At 36.7% G+C, this 21,181-nt stretch overlaps 1 protein-coding gene across 10 annotated transcripts in view; it reads left to right on the top strand.

The window, feature by feature from the left end:
• Gpd2 (glycerol-3-phosphate dehydrogenase 2) overlaps positions 1–21,181 on the top strand; it is a 149,383-nt gene that overhangs the window by 48,889 nt on the left and 79,313 nt on the right. For 9 of the 10 annotated variants that reach the window (XR_002398112.2, XM_004835926.4, XM_004835927.4 and 6 more), the window contains one exon: positions 6,174–6,342. Coding sequence is in view for 8 of the 10 variants with exons in the window: in XM_004835926.4 (XP_004835983.1) it covers positions 6,174–6,342 (169 nt within the window). In the remaining 2 variants the exon portion in view is untranslated. Of the gene's footprint in view, positions 1–6,173; positions 6,343–14,855; positions 15,036–21,181 lie in introns of those variants that run through there. The other variant, XM_004835929.4, reaches the window with a different exon arrangement.

The following is a 21,181-nucleotide window of genomic DNA, read 5'->3' on the forward strand; positions in this document are numbered from 1 at the left end:
CTGTACATGATTACAGGACAACCTGGCTGTTAATTGCCTGTGGTCTTTAAATATGCACTTCTTTCAGAAATAGACACTAATTATTAGATCTTGTTTTCGGTCTCACCCGAAGTGGCAAATGTCTAGAATTTTTTTTTTTTAAAATTTGCAAGTCTAATGGTGCACAGACATAGTAAAACTGATTTCATTTGGAATCCTGTTTAGAGTGAATGTTTTCTGGGTTATAAATGTTCAAAGATTATGAACTTGGCTTTTAATTCTATGTAGATGTTCATGCATGTCTCTTGGTAAAAGCTGTAAGCTACAGAATGCTGGAGGAATTTTATCTTAAAATGCAGATGAAAATTGGTTTATAAATTAAAACAATAATCATCTACTTCCTCCCCTTCCATCATAATCAAATATAATCAGAAATAATATCAATTCAATATTAATTGTAAGATATTATCCCAATTCTACCCAGATAAGATTTCGTTGTTGTTTGGGAGCTGTGGTTGGAATTGTAAAGCCAGTTTGCTTTGTGGCTTGGGCTCTCCTTTCTTCTGGCTTCGATGTCTGAATAAGGTGATTGATTCTGAACCTGGTAGTGTTGGGCTTATTCTTTTATTTAGGCCAGGCTGTGCCTTGTGGGTCCAGAATGTGAGGTAAATGTGGAACCAGAGTGTGGGAAAGCTGGGCAACAGGAGCACGAAAGTGCTGCCTCAGGGCCACAGCTGCAACTCAGGTTCAGATCAATTTTAGATAGAAATCCTGAGTTTTATGTGAAATACAGAAATTTCACAACATTGAATGTGTAACTCAGTTTTTAAGAACGTAGTATGCCAAAGGAAGAAAGCGTGCAAGTATGACTTGTGCTTTTAGCACATGCTATTCCCACTTCCTTTCCTGTTTTTGTCATCTAGCCATTGCTTGCTCATCTTTCTTGACTTGATTTTGTTATCATTTCTGTATAAGAGATACCTTCTGTGGCTCTTTTAGCCTCTTCTGTTTCTGAAAACCACTTGTAAATAATAATATAATTGTCTTTATTTTTTGTTTTCCTCCCAGTTTATAGAATTCTAGAGGGCCTGAAAAAATATTAGAAGAATAAGTGATGGTGAGTTGGTATCTCTTCAGGTCACAGGAGGGTTTTGGTCTCTCAGGTGATACAGGGGATGTGGCCATTCCAAGGCTTCTCCCAAGACTTCTGGATCAATCCTTCAATGGAGCCTCTATCCCAGCTTCCTCTTTAATCAAACCACCTTAGAACAGGATGCTGAGTTTCTTTTCTTAAAGGGTACTCTTACTTACCACTACTGTTTTATTATTTCTGCTGCCTTTCTCTTCTTTATTTCTCAGAATTCAGCATATTCTAGAAGAAGGTAGAGTACAGATGTGTTTTTGTGACTCAAACCAAAATGAGTCTTTCTCCTGTCATAATTATAAGTAGGGCCCTAGGCTGTGTTTACTGCCTCTAAAATAAATGTGGTGCTTAGCTTCTCAGTTGCAACACTTTCCAGCTTTTATGAAAGAAATAAACAAAAATAAAATGTTATTTTAAAAGTAGTGTCAGAAATTAAATAAATTACCCTCAATAGTGCTGTATAGTTTTAAAAATTTGGAAGGATTGTTCAGTAAAATCTCCACAGCAAACACCCCACCCCCACCCCCCGAAAAAAGCGTTCTGCATTTGGCAATGATTATGTCTAATCCTGTTACAACTGTGTAGTCTGATTTTTTAATTTTTTCTCAAATTATATGTAGAATCAGTATGGTGTAGTGTTGAAAGACTTAGTCTCTGTTGCCAGGCTGTGTAGTTCCCAGCATTATCATGCATGGGCTATGGAGACTCATAAAGTTAGGATGGTGATTAAATTAGTAGAAAAAAGCAAAACCCTTATAAAAGTGTCTGCCACATAAATACTAAGTACATATTTGCTTATTATTATGATTTTTTTCCTTGTACTGGGGATTGAACTCAGGACCTTGTTTGTGCTTTCGAGGCAGGCGTGGTGCCACTGAGCTAAATACCTGGCCCTCACATTTACTTATTTTTAAGTCAAGTTTTTAAAGGTATAATTTGGGTTACAGTTTAAAATGCAGTGAATTTCACCCTTTTAAATGTGCCATTATATGATATCCACCACAATCAATCCATAGAACATTTCTGTTATCTTGTTAGAAAACAGTGTTTATGCAGAATTATTGTAGTCATCCAGTGTGTAGATTTCTTAGTCTGACTTCATTCATTAAGCATGGGGATTGGGAACCTTTTCTTTAAAGGACCAGATAGTAAGTGTTTTGCCTCGAGGGCTGTATGATCTGTGTTATGACGCTCACCTTTGCTGTAGCAGTATTCAGTGCATAAGTGTATTGATTCAGCATGACTATCTTCCAATAAAACTTTGTTTACAAAAATGGGTGGCAGCCATATTTGGCTGATGGTCATACTTTGCTGAGTCCCGGCTTAGCATGATACCTTTGAGGTTTATTCATGTTGTGATGTGCATCAGTAGTTTGTTTAGTCTTTTTAAAAATTGCTGATTTTCTGGGTGTGGTGGCATAGGCCTGTAATCCCAGCACTTAGGAGGCTGAGGCAGGAGGATTGCCATGAGTTCTAAGACATCCTGGGCTACATAGTGAGTTCAAGGCCAGCCTGAACTACATAGCAAGATTCTGTATCAAAAAACCCAAAACCAAAAAATAATTGCTGATTATTATCCTGTTGCATAGATAACATGCAGTTTAGTCTTTCACCAGGTGAAGGACATTTGGTTTTTTCCAGTTTTGAACAATCGCAAATAAAGCCATTATAAACTTTTGCTGTACGCATATTTTTGTATGCATATTTCTATGCATACATAGGTTTTCATTCTTTTTGGGTAATTACCTAGGAGTGCATTTGCTAGGTTGAATGGTAAGTATACGCTGACCTTCTTCAGACACTTTCAAACCATTTTCCAGAATGGGCTGCATCATTTCACATTACCAGCAGCAATATAAGAGAACTCCAATTGTGTTTTATCCTCACCAGCACCTGGTATTATTCTTTTTTTTAAAATCTTACTCATTGTAAAAGAGGATGAAGACTCTTAGATGCCAGAGTAAAGATATGTACTTTTAACAAATTATATTGGAAACTCTTGAGAGGTTTTACACATATCAGTTATGTTATTTGGGCTTAAAATGATTACTCCAGATGCAACAAGGAAAATGATTTGGCAAGAGGAAGGGTAAATGTGCAAAGACCTTTGGGAGCATGTCATATAGGTTGCAGTGAAGAGAGGAAGTGACCAGGTGTGAGAAATTTTCAGGAGCTGGAATTGGTAGAGCTCAGTGATTGATCAGTTACAGCACTGAAGAGAGTGGAAGCTGTCAAGGATGCCTCCAGAATTTCTGGCATATATACATAAGACACCCAGAATAGAGGTCCCTGGGCAGTTTGATATCTGGGTTTCAGAGTGGGGGAACAAAATTAGAAGTCATTGTGGTATAAGAGGTATTTGATGATATGAGGTAGAGAAGATTCTCTAGGGAGAGAGTTCTTATGCTCTGAGAAGAATGAATAGGATGCATTTAAGAGGAGTGTCAGTGATTTGTGTTGGGCAGTTGAGTGACATCCAGAGGAAGCTGAGAGTGATTTGGAGAGACTGACGAGAAAAAGAGAATTGTCTCAAAGATGCTGAGGTGAGTGAACAGACAGTTGCGAGCTACTGGAAGGAGTGGAATAGGGGGCATTAGTTTGTCCTGTTGGTGGTAGTGGCTGTGGTATGTATGTAAAAAGCCTAGTTAGAGGCAGTTGATGGGTAAGGAGTAAGGCCATAGACAAACAAGCGCTTACAGATTGTTTAAGAATTTGTAGGATGGTAATTAGAAACCTATGAAAGAAGTATTTTTTAATTGTTAAGAAGGGACTGTTAGAACATGCTGGTGAGAAGGGTGAGTGAAGCAGGGCACAAACACGGGAGAAACAGTACACCCAACAGCGTAGCTGATGCTGATCAGATCAAGTCTGCCTCCTAAAGGAGAACCTCAAGCAGTCGAGTTTAACCTTCATATGTAGAGCAGAACAGGGAGCTTTTAGTATTACCAGGTTCTAATGAACTATATCATAATATGGTCTTTAAATGTATTTCTCAAGTATTTCTAGAAAACCTACCAAGCAGAAAATGTCAGCAATTCTTTTGATGTGTGAAAATGCTCTGGTGTTTTAGTCACTTGTCAGTCTCATGTCCAAGTCCTGCCCATCTGTCATGGTGCAGCTGAAGCCCTCAGATGAAAGATTCTCCCTCCCTCCTTCCCTCATCTGAATGGTCATAGCCTGGTATGGTTATTCCCTCTATTTTGACATTTGTTCTTTTTACATACTTGTTATATATGTGCAGTGAGTGAGTATGTGTGTGTGTTTAACAGTGGCAGCAGTGGTAAATATATATTCATTCCTTTCATTAGATGACAGAAGGCAAAGACCATAACCGAGAGATATTCTTTCCTCTAAAATACCTGGCAGCAATACTTACTTAGTTTGTTACCTTAAATATATATAAAGGTAAACATGAGGAAGTAATTACTAGCAAATAATTAGGAAGAGTTATACTTTGCAGAATAGGATTGTTGTGGCTTGGCATCTGAGGTAATAGTGTGAAAAATCATGGCACCTGACTGATTATAACCTTTGTTTTTATGGTACTTAGTAAGATATGTTTTGAAATTTCTTTTTTATATGCTATTAAGGAATCAAATTATTTGATAATAATAGTAACAAGTACTGTAGGACAGTACTATGTAGTTTACTAATAACTGATGATATTACTGCATTTCGACAGAAGATAAGCCAGATATGGAGAGACAGAGACATCACAGGGGCTTTGTCTTCATTTTAGAGAAATGGAGAAACTAAGGTCCAAAGAGACACTGTGTTAGAAGTTACATTGCTGATAAACAGGAGTGCAGAGACTCAAGTTGGGATGTGTTGACCCTAATCCAGGGTTTTCCCAGGACACCCTCTGGTTGCTAGATTGATTTTCATAGAAATCCATTTAGCTTAATAATAATTAAATCCAGTCATAGAAGGTAATTTATTTTATTTACTGGATAAAAAATCCACTTATCCTGAATGATTAGAATAATCTCTAAGTGTAAGCATAAGTCTTTTTGAACAAACTTTGGCCTGAACATCCATATGTGGCCTCTTCAGCAAGCAGAATGGGAAAAATACCACCATTATGGATTATGATGATGCTGTTTTAAAGAGAAGGAAATAGATGTTGCATATCCATGGGTTACTAATAGAGCAATACTGGTTACTACTGTTTAGTGTAGTGAATAAGCCTAGTGTTAACAGTTTAGAAAAAAACAAATACCTATTTCTCTGGGCTTTGACTCTGATTTCAGGCTCTGGCAACTACTTATTTTTTTGAATACTAGTATCACTTTTTGAATACCAGTGTTTTTTTGAATATCAGATTTGAGATGATGGTAAATTATGTAAGAATTAGGACTAAAGAAGGTCATTATCCTTTAAGAGGAACAGACCTAGCTTTAATTATTAAGTTTTCAGAAAAGGAAACACTATACAATAAATACATGAAGTTCTTGCTTTTGTATTAAAGTATTTAATGGGGAAGACTCTGACTAAAATATTTGAAAAATATGATTCCAGTTAAACATAGCTGATTACTTAAGCTGCTAAGCAGATTCATTTTGATTGTACTAACTTAAACTTATAGAACCCAAACTCTAGAATATAGTTTTGCCAAGGAAATGGAGGAATGAGGAATATATATTTTTAAGAAATTGCAGAAAGCAAAGTGCTATTTTCTCTTCCTTTCTTGTGACATCAATACATTTAAATATTATCTGGATGAATTGTTGCTGCTGGGTGAAATATTTCCTTCTTTTGCCCTCTAAATCGTATTAGGTATTTGGGTAGAAATAATTGAACTTGTCTCTATATAAAGCCATAACAAGCAGTTGAGGTATTGAATCTGAACTGTCTTTTAGTTGAGACTTACGTGAAGAAATGCACTCAGCACTCCTTTCCCACGTAATGCTGGTCCTGTACGTCCGTGGGTAATCTGGCCTTGCTCTGCTATCCCTTATCTCCACTACAAATTCCTTCTTTTAGTGTACTGTAAAATGTATTAAATCAGCATTCCAGATGAATGCCTGAAAGTGGTCTGCTTTTCCATCAGGTGAACCTGGCCTATGTGGAAGCAGCAGAGTGCTTTGAACCTGTTAACAGGGAGCCTCCTTCCAGAGAAGCTCAACTCCTGACTTTGCGAAACACTTTGGAATTTGATATCCTTGTGATTGGAGGAGGAGCAACGGGAAGTGGCTGTGCGCTTGATGCTGTCACCAGAGGTGAGTCCTGATGTGTGTGAAGGTGATGCAGGTCAAGGCTCCCCCTCGCCCCATACAGAGACAGTGTGTGTGCTGTGTTAGTGAAGTCTCGTTTCTTTAGCATTCCCTAATTTTTCTTCCTTTGTGAAACACTGTCACAATTTTTAAAACATCACACTTGACAATTTAAAAATTAAATATAACTTGTCTTCACTACAGTGGATTTGTTTAAAAAGAAAATTGTACATTTCTGCAAACTCATTGATTTGATACTGTTTAAATTTTTCTAATGCATAGTAAATATGTTTACATTATATGAAATAAAAATATGTATCACCTGAAATCATATTTATGTCATTCTGGGGGCAGAAAAAGATTTATTAAATGAAATAGTCTAGTAAGATAATTCTTTTGGTTCATGCATCTCTTAAAACTGTCTTCTGGTGAAGTATGAACTGCAGTTCAGAAAGTCTAATTGGCACTTCAGTTCATGAACTTGATTCTTTTCACAATTCTGGTCTCAAAGCGAGTTGGATGAGAACTAAATCAAATTCAATGGTTAGATTTAATGTTTACCTTATGGAGAAATCTGAGTTGGTTCTCATCCAGTTCAGTTGTGACTAGAATCATGGAGAGAATTGAGTTCATGAACCAAGGCATCACTGTAATGGAAAACACTCTGTCCCCGTCACCCTGTCTACTATTGATAAGCATTAGGGAAGACATGATGAAAAGTTCCCTGAAGATGGAAAGATGACATGTACAGAATGAAAGTGTAGTACGGAAGAGCAGTGCTCTTGCATATGGTGTAGTGTCTTAGTTACTTTTCTATTGTTGCTGAGACAGAATACCTGACATTCAAATTTAAAGGGGAAAGGGTTTATTTAGCCCGCAGTTCATAGAGGTTTCAGTCTATAATCGGCTGGCTTCAAGGCAGGATAGCAGAGGCAATAGTTCATGGTGGAGGAAGACTGCAAAAGCAACAAGAGACCGTAACAGCATCTTTCTGCCTCTTTTATCTTATAGACTACTTAGGGCAGGTAGCACTCACACCCTTGATCCTAGTGCCCTTGGGCCTAGCCCCACCATGAATCAGTCACACACTCTAGATTCAGCTACCTCTGAAAAAGCATAAGGCTTTTGGGGGAGCCATCTATATAAGCTATAACATATAGTTAATAAAATAATCTTTTTCTTTACCTGTGAGATTAGTGTAGAATATGGAGTCAAGGAAATACAGGTACATATTTTGAGTCAGCTTTGTTATTAGGTGTGTGTGTGTGTCTCTCTGTGTATTTGGGCATATTTTACTTGATGTCTCTGAGGTTCATGTTTCAAATAGGTTAAAAAAATACCTTCTTTGAATGATTTTTGTGTTCTTGTGTAATCAAGAAGAGACTTGGAATGGTACTTTGTCACACAAAGTAGATGCTTAATAAAACAGAATTATAGCTACTATTATTAATATGAAGGTAAAAGATTTTTAGAATTAGTTGCCTTGAAGAAATAATACTACAGGATATCCTCAGTGTATTAAATTGGGCCTGGCATGGTGATGCACAGAGAGGTTGAGACAGGAGAACTGGCACAAGTTTGAGCCAGTATGGGCTACATAATGGGTTCAAAGCCAGCCTGGACTTCATTAGCGAGATCCTGTCTCAAAACAAAACAAAAATCCCCAAAAATGTATTAAATTGGGCTAGGTACTGCTGCAAGGAGTTTTACCTCTGTATTATTTTAGTTTTTAAATCATGTTCAATAATTATGACAGTTTCATACTTTATGATAATAATTTATTATGGAATAATTTTTCTCACACTAATGAAGTTCCTACCAATGCTACCCGAGGTTTATTTATCTTATATACCTGGTAGAATTTACTCTCATAGAAATGAAGATTTAATGAGATTTAAGCACACATAAACAAAAAATGCCCTAGATTACTATGATTTCACGGCACCCACATTTAGGTTTTGATCTCTGTGAACCTCATTGCTGAGTCCTTTTTTGTTAACTTTAATAATGGTAAGTTCAAAGTATAGGCACTGGAATCTAGTTGACCTAAATTTCCTTTCTCCAGCCATAGAATGTAATTTACACCAGACTATCTCTGGACATGCAAAAGCAGATGGTAAGAGCAGCTGTAGGTATCACAAATTGAACTCAACTTTGTACCTCAGGGGACCTCGCAGGAGAAAAGAGAGAAGGAACCATTCCCAACGTAATGGACAGTCTTGTTTGGGACCACTTCTCTCAGAATTAAAATTTAGTAGGTGACAATTTTGTGTATCAAAAAGAATCGTGTCCCCAGTAGGATTCAGAAAATTATATTTCTTGATATTTCCAGTTATTTTCATGCTATTGTACTAAAATACATAACCATTCTTTTTATTTCAGTTCTGAAAATACTCATTGAGAGCCTGTTGTATGTATGGCAAATATGTAGGGTACTACAAGAGACTACAAAGATGATTGATAGAGTTGGTACCTCAGAGTTCTCTAGTGTTTGTTTGCATACAGCAGATTGTGTTATAGGAAATGTGTGCCTTTCAAAAAGCTCAGAGACATGATAAAAGTATGAATAGGGGAAGGAGTTGTATCTTCAGAGAATGGTCAGAGACAGGAAAGCTGCTGTTTGGCATAGGTAATTTTAATAGGCAAATATTTCTTGTTGAAAGTGCTCCAGTCTCAAGGAACATGCAGGAGGGACAGCATGGACTCAGTGTATGTGACAGACAGAGCATACTTTAATTCGTTTTGTTTGCTTTTTGAGATAGGGTCTTGTTATGTAGCTTAGGGTGGGCTTGAACTCACCTGTCAGCCTAGGCTGACCTCAAACTCATGGTGATCCTTCTGCCTCTGCCTCCCAAGTTCTGGGATTACAGCTGTGTGCCACCTTGCCTGGCTTGTCCTTTAATTTGGAGCAGAATATTAATCAGCTTTCCTGTCACAGACACAAAATACCTGACACTCACAATTTATAAGAGGAGAGGTTTATTTTGGCTCACAATTTTCAGAGGATTTAGACCATGGTCGATTTGCTCCAGGGAAGAAACTGTATGATGGCAGTGAATGGCATAGGAAAACTGTTCATTCCAGGACAGCCAGGAATCAGAGAAAGAAGGGAGGCACTGGGGACAAGAGTATACCCTTCTGGGTCATACCCCAGTGTCCCGCCACTTCTGGTTGGGCCTCACCTCATAATAGCCATTCAACCAGGAATTTGTCAATGGATTAATCCACTGATGAGTACAGTGCCCTCGCAGTAACAGGAGGGGAGAGGCATGTCTGACCATGGTATTATTAGAATTTCTTCTATTCTTTTTTCTTGTCCCTTCCTTCCTTTCCCCCTTCTCCCTCCCTTGTTCTGTTTCTCATTTGAACATTTTCTCCCCATTTGTCAATATCTATTATAATGTGTGTGTGTGTATATATATATATATATATATATATATACACATACTATTTTACTATATATTATATATTATAGAAATTTATTCTACTTATTGGTAAGAGGAATGTAGTTACATAGTATAGTGTATATAGTATAGTATAGTGTATATAATATTCTTTTTAATCGCAAAATCTCTTACTTATTTTTACTCAGTGACTGTAGATTTTGACTTTTTTTTTTTAAGTGCTGGTATTGAACCTAGAGCTTCACACATTCTTAAGCACATAGTCCATCTTCACCGAGCTATGCCCCAGCCCAGTTTTTTTTTCTATTTAAAACAATATTATTTATTTATGAGTCAAGAATTGAATTGAAGCAACTCTGAGAACACAAAGACTAATTAGATGTGGCCTTGCTCTCCAGGAGCTTACAGTTTATTAGTGCTTATTGAACAAATAGATTTTTTCTTTGAGTGGGGAAGGGCATTCAGAAGCAAGCAGAATGAATCAGGGCATTCGTGGGTGACTTGGGTGGTGGTGACTGTGGTAGTGGTAGTGGTGGTGATGATGATACTTTTCAGGGCTTGAATGTTGATCAGCATCGTAAATTTTATAGTTAGTAATGGCTAAAAAATGATGTACTTTTAATATCCTTTGACATATTGATTGCTGTCCTAAAGTAATTGGCTGAATATTTTGAATTTATATAGAATTATGATTTATAGAAGGAATCAACAAACTTTAGCATATATGTCCTTTATTATACTGTTAGCTCTTTGGGGATAATGTTTATAATTAAAATGTATAAAAAGATACTGAAAGTAATCTATATTTATCCTTTTACTGCAATTTTTGATCATATCAGTAGCTCTCTGAAGTGTGAAATAATCATGGGCATTTGGTTAATGAATTGTGCATTGTTGGTGTTCATTCATGGAATTTGCTCTTTTATTATATTTGATGCTTCACTTAACAACAAATTTTGCTTTCTCTGTGTTTGATATGTTTTTACCAAATTATTCCTGATTGTATCCATTAATCTTTAGTCACATTTGACAAAAATAAATTACTGTGATCTTTTAAAGTTACCAGTAATAATTAGATTTTTCAGGACATCAAAGTTTTGGGGGAAGCTATTAGATGTTAAAGGGCTTGTGTAAAAATGTTTGCACAAGCCTTTTGATGAAATACTGTACACAAATGCAATTTTGGTAATAGATAAACAAAGACTGTAGAAGGAAGAGAAGTCATGGAGTCTTCATAACGAACATTTATTTACATTCCCATCATCCCCCTTTGCTTGAGAATCAATTTTCATTTGGGAATACAGTATTACTTCATAAACAAAAATATGCACAATTCTCCTCACGTTCTCCTGCAGGTCTCTAGGATCAATAGAAACTGCTTCACTGTTTAACACCTTTGTGTCTGGTTCCCAGGCAGAAGCAGTCCTGAAGCCCAGTTGTGGGTTCTTCACTCCTAAAGGAAGCAGGAACATGGAGAATCTGATGAATATATTCACTACCACAGGGTTCTCCAATGTGTTTTCTTTAGTTCTTTATATTCTTTTGTGTGACTCTACCTGTGTCGACAATTTCCCAGAACATTTTTGGTTTAAGATTTGATTGATAAAATTGAACTTTTATGGCTTCAGTTTAAGTTCTAGAGAAGACTTTCTCTTGCTGGAAGAAGACATTAAATGTAGTTTTGTTGTTTAAAGATGTATATGTTCTTTTAGGTTAGAAATGGTGTCTTGCTAGCTGTTCTTGAATATCATTCTGATTCTTTCAAGTCTAAGGTGGTATAGCATAGCGATTAAGGATACAGGCTATAGAAGTATAATGAAGTGGGGTCAAATCATGACCTCATTCTTAGCTTCATGAACTTCAGCAAGTGTCTTAACCTTATAGAGAATCTCAAATTTTCAGGAATAAATGAAGAATAATAACATTCTCCCTAAGTAAAGGTTTGGAAAAGTGAGAGGTGTGTACATTACAGAAAAAATGCAGAAAAGGGGAGAGCCCTGGACACAGTGGATTCTGAGAATTATAAGTTTCTATCATTCAGCACGCTCCTATCCCTTTGCCCTGCAGGTATGGGAAAATCCCATGTAAGGAAGTAGAATGGCAGAAAGGTTGTTTGTTAGTCACTGCTAATTACACCAGATTACAGATTTCTCTAAAAATTATTCTGGAAATTTAACGTAACTTTAATTAATATAGTGACTTCCTTTGAAAGGTACTGGGAAGGGGGAGAACTTGAGAAATCATGGTAAACTTTACCTGAGAAATAAGACCATGAGACTCAGTAAAGTATTAAGGAGGAGAGAGGCCTGTCAGATATTAAAGTGTATTCTAACACTACTGCAGTTAAAATAGTTTGCACAGGGAATAGAAAGATGGGTGGAATAAAACTAAGGGTCTAGAAATAGATGTAAATGCGTGACGTTTAGAATATAGTCAAGGCAGCATTTTAAACTGGTCATTATTGGTTACTTAATGCTGGAGTCTTTTGTCTCCCCAGTTTATGTACACATGTGTGCTTATGTGTATGTGTATATATTCTGTTTATCATCCTCTGTGCAAATCAAGGATTTAAGAATAAAACAAAAGATTATTAGAAAAAATGTATATGAACTTTAAAAACTGGAGCAGAAAACATGTTTCTAAACATGACACTAAGTAACTATATAGAAAAAAGCCTTTTAAATTAATTTCATATAAATTATTTATGGCAAAAATATAATAAAGTAAAAATATGTGAAATTTGCAAAGTATGTTTAACATAGCCTATAAGATAGAGTTTGTTTCAAGTGTTTTTAACTTTTCCATGTTCTTTAATTTTGATATGTCTATGATGAACAGTATGTATGTGGATTCCATTTACTTAATTTTATTTTTTAATACTTAATATATAGACTATCTCTTTTAGTAGACATATTGAATTGGCTTATGTTTATGTGATTTTACATGCATTTATTTTGTCTTTTTTAACTTCCCATCTTTTTCCTTTTTCCTCTTTTTTATCTGTTATATTAGATCAGTCTTATATCCTGCTCCATTTCCATACCCTCGTCCTGAAAGATTTGTTTATCTCTACCCTCAAGTCCCAGGGACTTTTTCTGCTACCAAATCTAGGCTTCTGACCTGTTTATCTCATGAACCCTGCAGACCATCTGCTGAGACAACTGGCTCCATGGCTCTATTGCTGGTGTCCAGGCTGAATCTGTCTTCCTGCATCCTGACCTTGTTCCAGCAGATAGTCCTTGGCTCCAGACAGTGGTCAGGAGTAGCTTTCCAGCCTCCTTGTGCAAGAGACAGAGCCCTCCTTCAGTCCTAGCATCCAAGTGCTCATCTGATTTCTTTATCTTTCTTCACAATGGGTAGTTGTATTCTTCTTGTCCTTTATGAGCTGAACTCCTGGTTCACTTTGCCTGTTTGTGGTTGCTAAGCCTAGCAAGACAGAAGCATTTGACCTAAATTTCTGGTTCAATTTCTGGTTCATGGAGTGTTTCTTATTTTTGAGTCAACTGTGTCTTTAATTTTGTCTGAATTTGGAGAAGAGAAGGAAGAGCTCAAAGTTGGATGTACAAGTCATATTAATTATAATTTTATTTATAGTAATATTTGTAACAATTTGAAAAATTTGGGACTGGCTTAAAAAAACTGAGGTATACTAAATTACTGAAAAGAGGTAAATATTTTCAGGGAAAATGGCTAAAATATGCTGTAAGTTGAAAAAGCAAGTTATGAAGAATGATGGCTAATTTTGTTTTTCAAGCAAAAACAAAATGGTATATAGATTGTATCCTTTCATAGGTATAAGTTAGTGATAATGTATGAAACATTTAAAATAAAGCCTTGGTTCCCTCTGGATTTTATGACTAGAAAGCTAATAATGCATTCTTTTGTCTTCTCTTTTCCTCTGACTTCTATATTGTTTGGATATGCTTCCTATCTTCAAACATTGGCTATTTTTATGATAACAAAGTAAAAAGAGATAGCAACAGCAGCAAATCTCTTATTCCCTGAAATAGTGTTATTGCAATTGTTATAACTTAATGCAATTTTGTGACTCTGTAATCACATGTGTTTTTAAGGAACACAAAATATATTAATGACATAGTCTAATAACATAATATCTCTATTAATAGTTTGTACATTTTCTAATACAAACATAAAAACTGATGCTCAAATAACCAATCCAATATTTCACACTTCTATGAAATGCTAACATTTGCTGTCAGAAAATGCCAGGCGAAGCACACGATCCTGATCACAGGGATTAACAAGCTAGGATTACTTTTCAGCTTTACAGGGTGTTATTTTTTAGAGAAATTGATCCTTCATATAAAATGTTTAGCCTTTGGGTTAGTCCTTTTTTCTTATTAATGGCAATGGCTGTCTGAAATCCAAAGTTAAGTGCCTAAAGCTTTTCTAAATAAAGATTATCTCACCTTTCTTTAAACTGTATCCATTTTTCTTTACGGAGCATGTGGATTTAATACGTATGCTTATGGTACAAATATAAAGTATCTTATGTTTTCTGATTTGTGTATTATTATCTTGACGACTCTGATAGTTATTTTCTAGTACTTACCCTTGTTTTATATTAAAAATACCTTAATAATGACATTTCTAAAATTTTATTGTAACGAAACAATTAAAGATATAGGAGTTGAAATGAAAATATAATCTTCAGTGCTATCTGTAATAGTGAAAAAATAACCCAAAATTTCAACAGAAATCAAATAAGCACATCGTTGTAAACGTTAATGTAATACTGTCCCTGCTTTAGAAATGAAATCATAGAAAAAAATATTGATGTGGAGAAATGTTTACAGTAAAGTGTTGAATTAAACCCCTTAAATATACCATATGATCCTATTTTTATAAAAATGTACATACGTGATTATATAAATGCATAGAAAATGTGAATGTTTAAACGCCCAAATGTCAACTGTGGTTATCTCTGAGTGGTGTAATTACAGGAGAGTTTTATTTTGTTCTCTTTGCTTCTCTGCATTTATTATATTGAGCATGTTTTCATGCATAATAAGATAATCAGTAAAAGGTATTAAAATATACTTCTGTTCTATTTCATGTTGTGAAAGTTAAATGTCGTACCATTTCTCCCCTTAGATTGTAATTACTCCTCTATATTCATCCAACTGTCTTGATCCACAAATTGGTTTAGTTAGAAGTAGCTAGACAACCTCACTGAGGTCGGAAAAGACAAAGCTGTGTTCAGTGCAGACGCCTCACCCTACCTGGAATATACAACTTCAACTTGTTAAAAGATGGAATGAAGATGAGTGAAAGGTAGATTTCAAGTTTGACTTTATTCTTCTACTGTAACTAATTTTGTTACTCTGCCTAGGATTGAGAGTAATTTCACTCTAGATGTTAATATTTTATCACTGAGAAATTCCTGAGACAACTAACTGAAAATACTCAATCAAAAATAAAATAATATTGCCACTTTAAAATATTTTGGGACAAGCTGGGTATGGTACCTGTAACCCCAGCTACTTGGCAGTTGAGGCAAGAGGATCTAAGTTCAAGGCCAACCTAAAAGAAACTTAGTGAGACCCTGTCTCAAAATAAAAAGGGGTAGGGGTGTAGCTCAGTACTAGAGCACTTACTTGCCTAGCACATGTGAGCCCTGGGCTCAATCTCTAGAACTGCAAACAAAATAAAACCAAACAGAAATATTTTAGTAATGCTTTTAGCTTACATGGTGCTTAATATGTTACTTTGCTATAATTTTGGAAAATGAATTTCCATTTTTGCTCTGGAACGAGTAGTCTCATTTTTCTCCAGAAAGCCTGGTTGGGAAGCTTGATGACTTGACACTGGAAATAATGGTACAAATCAACAACAACAACAACAACAACACACAGCAAACCTGGGTTGACTGAGGAGGAGTGTATTTTAATTTTTTGTTAGTATTTTCTAGAGTTTCTCACAGAAATACATGTGAGTAACTTTTAAAAGACATGTTCAGGATTGGAAAAATCAGCTTGAGAACTTGAAAGTGTCCTCTGTCACTTAAATATCCTGAAATATCCCCCTGAGATGGTTGTCTAATTCTTAGAGTCATTCTGTGCCTCACAGACTTAGTTTGGTAAAAAAGAAAAAAACCCAGCCTCACAGCACAGCCCATGTAGTTCTGTCATCATCTCACTCTTACAGTACCGTCTTCAGCCTTGGAAGGCTAGAGTCTTCCTTGCTGTGCTCATCTGTGTGGGCCTTCTCCATCACCACCCTGACCCCCTCAGTTAGAGAAATCTTTCTGGAACATTAACCAGATTTCTCTGTGTAAAGCATTTTAATAGTCTCCCTGGAAAGTGATATAATAGCATTTCTCAAGACAGTATCTTAGAATTTCTGAAAAAATTTAGATTATTTTATTTATTTATTTATTTTTTCTGGTACCCGGGATTGAACTGAGGACCTTGTGCTTGCCAGGCAGGCATGGTGCCACTGAGCTAAATTCCCGGCCCCCTAGATTATTATTATTATTTTTTTGGTACTGGGGATTGAACTCGGGTCCTTAGCTTGGAAGGCAGGGGGTGGAACCACTGAGCTAAATCCCCGGCCCAGCCCTAGATTATTTTTTATAGTAAAAAAAAAACCAAGCACACCCTAGTTCCTTGACATGGATACCCTGTAACTGAGTACAGTGTTCATTTTCATGCTTTCATGGCACTGATGCCAGTTCTTGTTCTTTCTAATGAGTTGTTTCTAAAACTGATCCAGGACCTTTAGCCATATTCTCAGAGATATTTGTCTTTTGAAGTGACCTAGAGATTACTTGTGAGAAACAGGACTTCCAGGACAGTATACTAAGCCCTGTCATGGTTGGAAAGCACCTTGTGATCTGATTTGTCAGTTCTTCCCCTGGGATCTCTTTCATGTTGTGCTGACCTACACTATTCTCAGGGCCCAAGTAATAAGCAGCCCCTGAGTGAGCTGGGGCACTTCAAGTATTTCCTCCTCCTCCTGCTGCTGCTGCTCCTCCTCCTCCTCCTCCTCCTCCCTCCTCCCTCCTCCCTCCTCCATCCTCCTCCTCCTCCTCCTTCTTCTTTCTTCTTCTTTTTTTGCTTAAATTCTTTTATTGGTACATTTTAGGTATACAATATGTTTACATTTATCATTGGGTGCTTGTACCTGTACATGATGTATCTTGGTTCTTATTTTTTCCCCATTCCCTATCCTCCCTTCACCCCCTCCATCCTTGCCTGTTTACATAGGCTTTGTTTCCATTTTTACTTTTCTCATAATTTTTCCTTTCCCTTCTTACCTTTCCCCTTCCCCTCCCACTTCCCCTACCCCTTTGGACCTTTTCTTCCTATTTCAAATTATCATTTATTCATTTTAATCATTTTAATCGTTATTTACACTCTCAGTTTCTCACACTAGAGAAACTATGTGGTATTTACACATGTGTGTCCCATTTATTTCACTTAACAGTATGGCCTCAATATGCATCCACTTAGCTATAAAAGTCTCTGGTTTCTCATTCTTTATGGCTGAATAGAACTCCATTTTATTAAAAACATCCACATCTTTTTAAATTCTTAAAAATTTAAAAATTTTTTTCCCCCATTCCTAGCCCTCCCTTCAGCCCCTCCACCCTTCCCTATTTACAAAGACTTTATTTCCATTTTTTTCCATTTCTCATCATTTTTCCTTTCCCTTCTTTCCTTTCCCCTGCCCCTCCTACTACCCCTACCCCTTTGGACCTTTTCTTCCTGTTTTGCATTATCGATTATTCATTCTAATCATTGGTACATTTTAGGTATACAATATAATGACATTCATCACTGGAAATTTGCACCTTCACATAGTCTCTCTTGGTTCTTATTTTTCACCCTTGCCCAGCCCTCCCTTCAACCCCTCCATTCCTCCCTATTTACAAAGATTTTGTTCCTATTTTTCCATTTTCTCCTATTAATCCCATTCCCTTCTATCCTTTCCCCTAGCCCTCCCACTTCCTTCCTCTTTGCCCCTTTTCTTCCTATTTCACATGACCTATTATACATTTAGTCCTTATTTACACTTTCAGTTTTTCACACCAGAGAAATTATTCGGTATTTATTCATGTGTGTCCTATTTATTTCACTTAAGAGTATGGCCTCAATGTGCATCCACTTAGCTATAAATGTCTCTTAATTTCTCATTTTTTATGGCAGAGTAGTACTCCATTTTATAAAAAAATCACATTTTCTTTATCCAGTCTCCAGTTGATGGGCATTTGGGCTGTTTCCAAGTTTTAGCTATCACAAACTGTGCTGCTGTGAACATGGGCACACATATATCACTGTGGTATGATTCTTTTAATTCTTTGGGGAAGATCCCCAGCAATGGAATAGCGGGATCAAATGGGATTTTCAGTCCTACTTCTTTGAGGTATATCCATACTGATTTCCACAGTGGTTGCGCCAGTCTACACTCCCACCAGCAGTGGAGCAGGGTTCCTCTTTCCCCACAGCCCTGCCAGCATTTGTTATTGGTTGATTTCATGATAGCAGCCATTCTTTCTGGAGTGAGGTGGAATCTCAGTGTTGTTTTCATTTGCATCTCTCGAATGACCAGTGATGTTGAACATTTTTTCATGTATTTATTGGCTATTTCTACTTCTTTGTCTGAAAAATGTCTGTTCATTTCAGATGCCCATTTTTGGATTGGGTCTTTAAATTTGGGAGGTCTGATGTTTTTAAGTTCTTTATAGATTCGAGATAGTAGACCTTTGAGGAAGAGCAGGTGAAGATTTTTTCCCACATTGTGGGTTGTCTCTTCACACTGCTGGTGGTTTCTCTTGCTGTGCAGAAGCCTTTTAATAAGAAGAGATCCCACTTGTTGATTGTGCTAGTTCATGGGCAACTGAGGTTTTGTTCATAAAATCTTTTCCTACACCGATGTCTTCAAGGGTTCTACCTAACCTCTGTTCCAACTGGTTCAGAGTTTCTATTTTAATATTTAGATCTTTAATCCATTTTGATTTTAGTTCAGTGCATGGTGAGAGATATGGGTCTAGTTTTAATCTTTGGCAAGTTGAAGCCCAATTTTTCCAGCACCATTTATTAAAGGCTATCTTTCCTCCAGTGAGGGTGTTTGGCTCCTTTGTCGAAGATGAGATGGCTGAGTGTGTCAGGCGTTGTTTCTGCATCTTCTAATCTCTTCCACTGGTCCTCAGGTCTGTTTCTTTGCCAGTACCATGCTGTTTTTATCACAGTGGCTTTGTAGTAGAGTTGCAGGTTGGGGATTGTGATACCCCCTGCCATGTCTCTGATACCTGGAATTGCTTTTGCTATTCTGGGTCTCTTCTTGTTCCAAATGAATTTTGGGATTGTTTTCTCAAGGTCCATGAAGTATGCTGCTGGGATTTCAATTGGAATTACATTAAATCTATATAGCAATTTTGGTAGTATGGCCATTTTCACTATATTAATCCTTCCTACCCAGGAGCAGGGGATGTCTGTCCATTTTCTGATATCATCTTCAATCTCTCTTTTCAGAGTGCCATAGTTTTCAGAGAAGAGGTCTTTGATTTCTTTTGTTAGGTTGATTCCTAGGTATTTCAGTTTTTTGGATGCTATTGTGAAAGGAATTATTTGCCCTATTTCTCTCTCAGTGAGTCTGTCACTGGTGTAGAGGAAAGCTATTGATTTTTGTGTGTTGACCTTGTAACCAACTACTTGACTGAATTTGGTTATTAAGTCTAGAAGACTTTTGGTGGAGTTCTTGGGGTCTTCTATATAGAGTATCATGTCATCTGCAAATAATGACAAATAGTATGTTCTTAAGAGATTTGCAGATGTCGTTTGTCTATGTGCAACTTGGGATTTATGTCTTGAATTCAACTTGTAGAGGAAGATGAAAGTCCTCGATATTCTCAAATGTGGCCCCTGCTGCACTTTATTTGCCTCTTTTGAGTTGGTAGTTACACGTCAGCCTGGTCTATGTCTAATTCATCACAACCATCAGCACTTTCACTCTCAGTATTCATTTTTTGTACTTATTTGCTATCTTTTTCTGTGTCTTTAATGCATCTAATACTAAGTTTACTAAGGGTTTCTCATGTTTAGAGAATGTTAGAGAACTTTCTCTGGCATACTTGCTTAAAAAGAGTCAGCTGGGTCTCTGATACCTATAATTTCTGTACTATATTACTAGTTAGATAGGGCATTAGCAGTTTTTGACCTTGAATCAAAATTTTCTACTTTTCTTTCCATAGCTTCCAAATATTTTCTCCCTTTAAGTCAAGAGAATGGCCCTGATTTTATGATGACATTTGGGTATGGTATTTAAACTTTTCTTGATAGAAAGGACCCTTTGATATTAAATGTAATAAATGGCTGAGAATTGAATGCATGCATAAGTTCTTCTTTTTGAGCTTTATGAGCCTAAACTGTGCTAGTATCATATTCTCTTTGTAATTGACTTCCATGATAGCCTTTTTTTTTTTTTTTTTTTGATATTGGGGATTGAACTCGGGACCTTGCGCTTGCGAGGCAGGTGGCGGTACCACTGAGCTAAATCCCTGGCCCATTTTTTTTGTTGTTGTTTTTGTTTTTTGAGACAAGGGGATCTCACTACATAGCTCAGGCTGGCCCTCGAACTCATGGTGATCCTCCTCCCTTAGCCTCCAGAGTGCTGGGATTACAGGTATGTATCACTATGCCTGGCTCCATGGTATTCTCTCATCCCCCCAAAATATGTCAGCTGTGGAAATTCCTCTTGACTTAGTGTTGATGTGTACTGTGGACATAGTGAGGTTTTGACTTCCGTTTCTCAGCCAGCGTGTAACATTTGTAGTACTGCTGGTCTTGTCCAGTACTGATGAAGCAGGGTATATCTGCAGGAAAACAACAAAACAGAACTAATTTTCCCCTGAAGAGATTTATAGCAGCCTGCAAGTACAGGAGTCAGGGTGACTCATAGAATTGACCTATCTTGGCACAGCCTGAGTTATTCCAGGATATTTTGTTTCCTTTCCCATGGATATTCTGCATTGTATTCATTTGTCTTGGCATTTATATTTCCTTATAAATTCTAAAGTATTGTCATATGTTCAAATGTTTTAAATTATCCTGTAAACTCCTCAATATTAGAGTCATTTTTTTTCATTTGATATCTTGGATATCTTCCCCATTCTGTACCCGCTGTAATCACCGCCCCAGACACATTTCCAAATATGAATTAGTGCACAACGGAGGTCTAATCTAGACTTACCAGAAGTGCATGAGAGCAGGTCAGAGATGAGGGACTGGAACAGGACTGGACTGTTGTAGGGAGAGATGAATGTGTATTTCAGAAGGCTTCGTGATGATACTCAGTGAACTCTACTTGGGAAAGATGGGTGCCAGCCTCTCTTTTGACCCCCTAAACACACCAAAGTATGTTATTACCACTAAATTGTACTGTAATATTTTCTAGCCGTGATTCATTCGCAGTTTAAT

This window comes from Heterocephalus glaber, unplaced genomic scaffold (genome assembly GCF_053883595.1).
Source record: "Heterocephalus glaber isolate CG9 unplaced genomic scaffold, H.glaber_assembly_v1.0 deba00000347, whole genome shotgun sequence".
Classification (NCBI taxonomy): domain Eukaryota; kingdom Metazoa; phylum Chordata; class Mammalia; order Rodentia; family Bathyergidae; genus Heterocephalus; species Heterocephalus glaber.